The 7,916-nt window shown below is 35.8% G+C and overlaps 1 protein-coding gene across 1 annotated transcript; it reads left to right on the top strand.

Annotated features, from left to right (window-relative positions):
• Nucleotides 1-2,700: 2,700 nt before the first annotated feature.
• LOC131307433 (putative 12-oxophytodienoate reductase 11) lies at nucleotides 2,701-7,438 on the top strand. The gene is made up of 5 exons (XM_058333930.1): nucleotides 2,701-3,022; nucleotides 5,097-5,237; nucleotides 5,382-5,512; nucleotides 6,046-6,222; nucleotides 6,573-7,438. The coding sequence occupies exons 1-5, from the start codon at nucleotides 2,922-2,924 to the stop codon at nucleotides 7,163-7,165; spliced, it is 1,143 nt and encodes a 380-aa protein (XP_058189913.1). The 5' UTR covers nucleotides 2,701-2,921; the 3' UTR covers nucleotides 7,166-7,438.
• Nucleotides 7,439-7,916: the final 478 nt, after the last annotated feature.

A 7,916-nucleotide genomic window follows, 5' to 3' on the forward strand; every position in this document is an offset into this window, starting at 1 on the left:
CAATTACATTTTTTTCTCGAAGACACGTAACCTTTGTACTGAAAAAATAAAACAAAGCAAATATGAATCAAATATATAAAGTCAGATTAAGTAATGCAATTGAGTAAATAGTTCTTACATTTTCTGCAAGTTACCGTCGAGCTGCATAAGAAAATGAAGAATTCACCGAATGGATAGAAAACAATTAATTTGATTATTACGACCAAGGTATAAAATGAAACGGTTCAACTCACATGACCATAGACGCTTAGATTGTCCATGATTAGTTAAAGTCCCAAGAAGTTATCTGAAAATTGAAAGAGAGTAATAGTCAAAAGTAATCATAGGAATAACAATAGAAAACGTTTTAAAGATATATAATATTAAATGAGTGACAAAAAACAAAAAAAAAAGGAAGACAAAACTCCAGTTTGCGGTGTGTTTGGTTAACGTCATAATATTTTCATCGATGCATATATGGTAACGTTTAAAAGAGTGTCAATAACAACACATGTTCTAATGAAACGAAGTTTAAAAAAATGAGAAAAAAGGTTTACAATTACTCCATGTGTTAATCTTGCAAAAAAATGTTGTTTTGACAACTATCGAGGAAAAAAAGAATAGGGTGTTGCCGTTCAAAAAAAAAAGAAAAAAGGAATAGGGCGTTAATTACTTTTGAACTCTTTCTTTTCCTATGTCGGTAGATATTAAAAGACATTAAAAAAAAAAATGCCCCTAGCCTCAAATAAACACCCCAATTGCTTACAATTTTTTGTAAACATGTCTCTCATCGTTCTCTTCTCTGTCATTTTGATTTTAGACTTTCTAGACATTCAGAGTCGGCTTCAAAACCAGTCCTATCTCCTTAATTTTAGGGTGTAAATATGACCGATCTTCTTGTTTTCTTGTACAGTAATACAAATCTTAGGAATTTAGGATTCTGAAAATAATGAATAGATAGGTTAAATCTTTATTTTTGCATCTATGTCCATAAACATTAAAAAACACTGTGGTGTTAGCAAAATGAGAAGCACAGTCTACCAATATTCTTAAGTTGTTCTATATCTATGAACATAAAAAAATCCGTATCGATCTATATCTATAAATATAAAAAAATCTGTGTTGTTAGCAAACGTATTGTTAAAAAATTTGATTAAACATGAAAATTTATAATAATCACCAACAAAACTCCAAACGACAAAAATATTAATGGGATCACTCATCACTTTCCCTCTTTTTTTAATACGTTTAACGCAAACTCAGGCATACATGGCATCAAAACATCAAGAATGGTATTCCGTTTACGTATAGAGCCTTAATCTTCATAGAATAGCGAAGGGCTACAATTCCGTTCTCGTAACGTCTTTGTTTTTTTAAACTGTAGAGAAGGAGATTTAGCTCCTTGCATTAGAACTGGAAAAACTGTTGAAGCAAAAGAACAAAGATTATCTCACTATCGGTGTCTCGGTAATGTCTGCAATGGTCCTTATATCGTCTTTCCTTTACCTTTACGGGAACCTTTTTTGCTTACCGCTTAACAGCGGTGGAAATGGTGTAGATATCTCTGTGTCTCTGTGTATGAGAGAGAGAAAGAGAGAGAGAGAGAGAGAGAGAGAGAGGGGGGGGGGGGGGGGGGGAGGGGGGGGGAATTCATAGTCGTGATAGTGATTGTAAAATTTTATAATAAACCCCACAAAATCACAGCCGTGATTGTGATTCCTAACCTGAAAATGAAATTAAAATTTTTTAGTAACTGGCAGCCGTGATTGTGATTGTGATTGCCGCTTAACAACCGTGATTTTTTCCTCCTTGCAATTCATTACGTGATTGGGGGTTCCTTCTTTCCAAACATACTTGCTATATATTTCCCAATTTATGTGATAATCAATAGAAGTTTAAATGTCAATATTTGGTAAATGTGGTAAAAAATTAAATCAATGAATCACAGGGAATCAATCTCAGGGATCCTTTTTTCTTTTTCTTCTTTTGATTAGCCGATTACCAAAATGCGATGATGATAACCCTTGAACGACCAACGGTTTAGATTTATAGAGGGGACAAATCTGAGCATTGGTTATCTTTTGAATTCAAATCCAATCCTATCTTATTATATAGATATAGATAGAAGATAGAAATAGAATAGAATAGAAAGAAAGAGTAAAATAGAATAGATCGATGAGAGTTGGTATTCCCCTACGGAGAGCATGAGAGTCCTATTTGTTGAATTGAGGAGGCGTTTCCATTAAATAATAAATTATTGATAACAATTTTTTTGATTTTGTTCTTTTTCATAAAAAATTTAGTGTACTAAGTATTATGAGTTTGTCTCGACGATATGAATCAAAAAAGTAAAGAATTATAATTTTTACGCAAATATTTAGTGAAATATCTAAGGAAAAGCCGGAGAAATTGATTTTTTTCTTGAATATTTTCAAAAATATTTGTGTGAAAGACATTTAATTTTTTACTCTTTCGATTCCTATTTTCAAGACGAACGCTTAATACATAAAAGTTGGCGCAAAACCAACATAAGCGGAAAGAATTTAAATAAGAACAAAACCAAAAATTTGTTGTCAACAATTTTATTACTTAGCGAAAACACCCCCTCGAATCTAGAGTCAATTACGTCTAGGTTCATCCAAAAATCATGCAGATAAATTAATACTGTACCATTTCATCCGTCCCATAATTTATAAGTCTTCTTTTTCTGATAATTCAACTATATTCATCCGTCCCACTCTGTCCACCACCACAGATTGGATGCGTCACGAATGAGGTATTTGTCCCAGCCCTCCCAAATTTTGATTTGACTTCCCCCATTGGAGTATTTGGCCATATATTCTCCCTATATATACCCCCCAGTTCCTGCCAATTGGGAAAATCATTTTACTCCTCATTCCAACAATAACTTCTCCAATTGTCATCAATCAATATAAGAAAAAATGGAACGACAAGCAGAAGCAGGGGAGGAAGACAGTACTACGCACCTCCAAATCCCTCTTCTCACTCCCTACAAAATGGGAAACTTCCAACTTTCTCACAGGTTTAGAGTCAAACAAAACCCACTTGTTTGTTTGGTTTTTTTTTCATTTGATTTCCCTTCTGTGTTTTTTTCCTAGTACCACAACCCGGGCCTGAGTAATCTTTGAAATTTCATTGTGATGAAAATAAATCAATCCGTTCCAATTGTTGTTCTTTAAGATTCTTCCTAGCCTTTGTGTCCTGGCCCGCGTCCGCCAGGTCGGGATTGGGAAATTCACAAGAAATTCCTTTTCTGCTGCGTGACCCATGAATTGAACTATGTTCAATTGTTTGGAGAGTAAATCCACCAACCAACTGGACTAACTATTGGGCTCACGTGTTTTAGTTAGTGTCAGTCTGTTTCACTAATTTGTTTGGCTAATCTCAAGTAGATTGCTAGTATTTTCGCGTTCATTGTTTCTTCTTGTGTTGCTGTGCTGATCTGTTGTTGACCAGGCGTTTGAAGAAAGTCCCAACTGGGAGTATTATTCCTTAATACTCCTGAAATTCACCGGGTTTTTTCCCCAACTTTGCTACCGAGACACAAATACAGAAACCTTGCACACACTCACTCATAGGGGGTGGGCCCTCCACACTGTACAAACACTTACACACTCATGAGGTGCGGTGTGTGCGCCCATCCTCATGTGTATCAGTATGTGCGGTGTGTGCGCCTACACAAATGTTCGTGTATTTGTGTGTGGTTGTAGAATTTTTCTCTCGTCAAAAGCACTCCTTTGAGTTCAGAAGTCACTTTTCTTTTTGGTTAATGAATATCTTATGATTGAATGTGATGTTAAGTATTTTTTTTTAATAAAAATGTGACGTTGATTGGAAGAAATGTTTTTATTCTTTAAGTGTTGAGCAGGTAGTCCATCAAAGATTAAAATTTTCTTTCTTTATTTTTTCTTGTTTACTTCTGTCTTGATATATATCTCACATTTTTTTTAGAAATGTGTGCATTGCTAGTCGGTATATGTGCTGGTATTAGGGTGTACTGTATCTTTATCTTGGGATTCTGCGAATCACTGCGATTTCTCCAAATAATAACCTCATTTTGCTGAATATATTAGCCTTCGTAGCTCATGGGAACTTGATCATGGGACACCATCTTAGGAAAAAGAATTAGTTTTTTTTTTAGTGAATTTTTGTTTTTTTTTTTCTTATCTAGTACCACCATAAAAGCTGGAGTTTTCCCTCCTACAGTTATTTCCCAAATTTCAGCTATTGACTTAATACAATCTCTATAACTAAATATTCCTCCTGGTCTTTAATGTTAGATGCTCCTTAGCATTGCAAATGCATCGAATGTCCTGTGAAGGATACCTCAATAATGAATAACAAAACATTCCTTCAGCTCTTTTTTCTATGCCATGTTGATGTTGAATCTAGCAGGCTTCCTACTTCCCTATCTTGTTTCTATGCCATGTTGATGTTCACTCTTTTTCAAGTAATATGTTAAGGATAAGGAAACATAATGAAAGGGAGCAAATATTCATGGGATTAAGAAGAAATATGCACCTAAACAAATGTTTCATAATGTTGTGCCAGAATTAGAAAAATGGGAAGATCCAATCTCCTTTGTAGGCATTCTCCGTATGTCAAGAATGGAGTGCTCTTTTCCACTTTATGGCTTTCCCTTTTAAGTTTTAAATTTTCTGTATTGTGACTTTCTTCACCTCTTTAAGTGTTCAGGTTTTTTTTTTTTTTTTTTTTTGTCTGTTAGAATCTGTCTCATTTTTGCATTATGGACTTGTCAAAACATAGCATATAGTTGACACACTAGATCCGGTCTTTAAAGTTTGTGTTGATCTTGACAGCTTAGGTTTAATTTGGTAACTAACATCGCATTATGATCATTCATTGGAATCTTAAGGTTCTGGCTAATTTTGTTTGGTCATTCTTGCTTAGCGGTTCAACCTTTCGTTTGTTTTGTGCTATTTAATTTTGGTAGTTAAATCTAGTTATGGTGTTCTCTTTTAGACTTAACAAGGACCGTGTAGCGGAGTTTGGGATTCAGACAATTTGTTTCTTTCTTGCTGATAAACTTCAAAGCTTCTTGCAGTTATAACTATTTTCTCTCTGTATTGTTTCAGAATTGTCTTGGCACCATTGACTAGACAGAGATCTTTCAATAACGTTCCTCAACCACATGCTATCTTGTACTATTCGCAGAGGGCCACTAAAGGGGGTCTTCTCATTTCAGAAGCCACAGGGGTTTCTGATACTGCACAAGGGTACTTCTAACATTAACATTTTCCAAGTTCTGTATTTTTTGTATTGGTTTAGAGGAAATTATGTAGGTGAGTGTATGTGTTGCTAAAAATGATTCTCTTTCTCTTATAGTTTTGTTAACTACGTGATCTTTATTTTACGTAAAGGTATCCTTTTACGCCTGGTATTTGGACAAAGGAGCAAGTTGAAGCCTGGAAGCCTATTGTCGACGCTGTTCATGCGAAAGGCGGTATCTTCTTCTGTCAGATTTGGCATGTGGGAAGAGTTTCAAACCATGGTATATTGTTTACATTTCTGTCCCTTTCATCCCTTATCTTTCATCGAAAGATAATGTTTAGATTCCACTTCAATTGTTTAAATGTGTGGTGGTATTTGTGCCAACATTATGAGTGCTAGTTTTATATTTACATTTCTCGGTATGTTTGACAATGTTGCATGGACTCAACTATGGATTTATTATGCGTTTAGATACATTAACTGTGTGTTTATTCATTGCATGTAGCTAGTGTTAGGTCCATTCACCACATTTGTTTTTCATTGTACACATTTATAACTTGTTTTATGATATGACATATTTGATGTAGGCATCTATTACTAGGTTCATTGGAACACATTTAGGTCATTCTACCAAGATTTCGAGGAATTGGAATAGCCTTTTGCATGGCTTGTTAACATTTGATGTGACCTCTCATTTCAAATTTGTCTAAATGACTCATTAGTCATTGTTATCTTTTCTATTGGCCATTTCTTCTAGATCAAGATACGAAGTTTGGTTCTCTGTTGACTTATTTGTGGTTATGCTGTGTGTAGGTTTCCAGCCAAACGGCCAGGCTCCAATCTCTTCTACAGACAAGGAATTGACTCCTCAATTTCGAGCTAATGGTATTGATGTAGCAGAATTTTCACCTCCACGACGGCTAAGAACTGATGAAATTCCCCTAGTAGTCAATGATTTCAGACTTGCTGCAAGGAATGCTATGGAAGCTGGTAAGTTTGGGGCTAATTCACTTTATATGGTGACCTCAACTCTGTGTTAATCAAAACCAATGCCAGACTTGTAAACACCACATATGTCGTAGAAACCTTTTAGTGTAATGTTCGAAAGTGATAGCACATCCATAATAATACCCACTGACAAATGTGGAGCTTTAAACAAAATTAGTTTGACTCGGCCAACTCTTTCTTGACTTGCCTACTAATTAAAAGTCTCTCAGTCTTAAGCGGGTCAAATATTTTGGATTAGAAAAGTAAGAATTTTCTGTCACGTTGGTATTGATCCTGCTACCTTGTACTTGTATGCTATGTTTCTTGAGTAACAATCTCTTTTTAATGTGCAGGTTTTGATGGGATTGAGATCCATGGAGCCCATGGTTACCTAATAGACCAGTTCCTAAAAGACCAAGTCAATGACCGAACTGATAAATACGGAGGCTCTTTGGAGAACCGTTGCCGATTTGCCCTAGAAATCGTTGAAGCTATTGTTAATGAGATAGGATCAGATAAAGTTGGAATCAGGCTTTCTCCGTTTGCTGATTACATGGAATCAGGTGACTCAAATCCAAAGGCTCTAGGTCTTTATATGGCTGAATCCTTGAGTAAATTTAGTGTACTATATTGTCACATGGTTGAGCCTAGAATGAAAAACGTTGGAGAAAAATCTGAATGCCCCCACAGTCTTGTGCCCATGAGGAAGGCTTTCAATGGCACTTTCATTTCCGCGGGTGGTTATGACAGAGAAGATGGTAACCAAGCTGTTGCAGAGAATCGCACGGATCTTGTTGCATTTGGCCGTTTGTTCTTGGCCAACCCAGATTTGCCTCGTAGGTTTGAGCTCAATGCGCCGCTTAACAAATACGACAGAGAAACTTTCTATGCTCCTGAACCTGTTATTGGCTACACTGATTATCCATTTCTTGACGCCACTGCTTAAAAGCACAATGGTAGGATCACTCTAGTTGTTGTCCTGATCTCGGATTTCACTGTTTGAAATGAAGTTCTTCTTCAAGTGGTTCTTATTTTGCTGTATCAGAATAACCCTCCAGACACTCATGAATGGGTACCAAACTGCATTCTTTTATAATGTAATTCACCGGAGGGAGCCTGTTGTATTTAGCGCCTTGTGCATTGGCACGATAGAATTATTTATTGTGTCAATTTCTGTAGCTATTAAACTTATATTGTTGATGATTGGAAAAGTTGAACTTGAGATTGGATTTTTCTGTTCTTTCTGCATTGCTGCATTATTTGATAGAACTGATGGGAAGCCAGGTTTTTAATTCTCTACTCTGTGTAACTCTAGTTGTTTATGCTTATCATCGTAAAAACAATCTGTACATAGACCCTGTAGTAATAGAAGTATACAGCTTAATAAGACCATGTTATGAATGATATTAGTTCGAGGAACTGAACAACTCAATTTGGGAAAAAATTATCCAAAAAAGTTCGTTTTGTATGGGCCAGAAAATTTATTTGAGCTATTTGGCAGACCGTAATGAGGATGCGAATGAATAGGGGTAAACATAAAAGAGACTGCTAACATCGGTGGAATTTAGGTTGTTTCCCTTTCCCCTGCTTGCATGTCAACAGATTCCACCCTGACGCTTGTATTGCTCTCCCACAACGAATGTGAATGAATAGGGGTAAGCATAAAAGAGACTGCAACATTGGTGGAATTTATGCTG

The sequence above is a fragment of the Rhododendron vialii genome, chromosome 11a (assembly GCF_030253575.1).
Source record: "Rhododendron vialii isolate Sample 1 chromosome 11a, ASM3025357v1".
In the NCBI taxonomy this organism is placed as follows: Eukaryota; Viridiplantae; Streptophyta; class Magnoliopsida; order Ericales; family Ericaceae; genus Rhododendron; species Rhododendron vialii.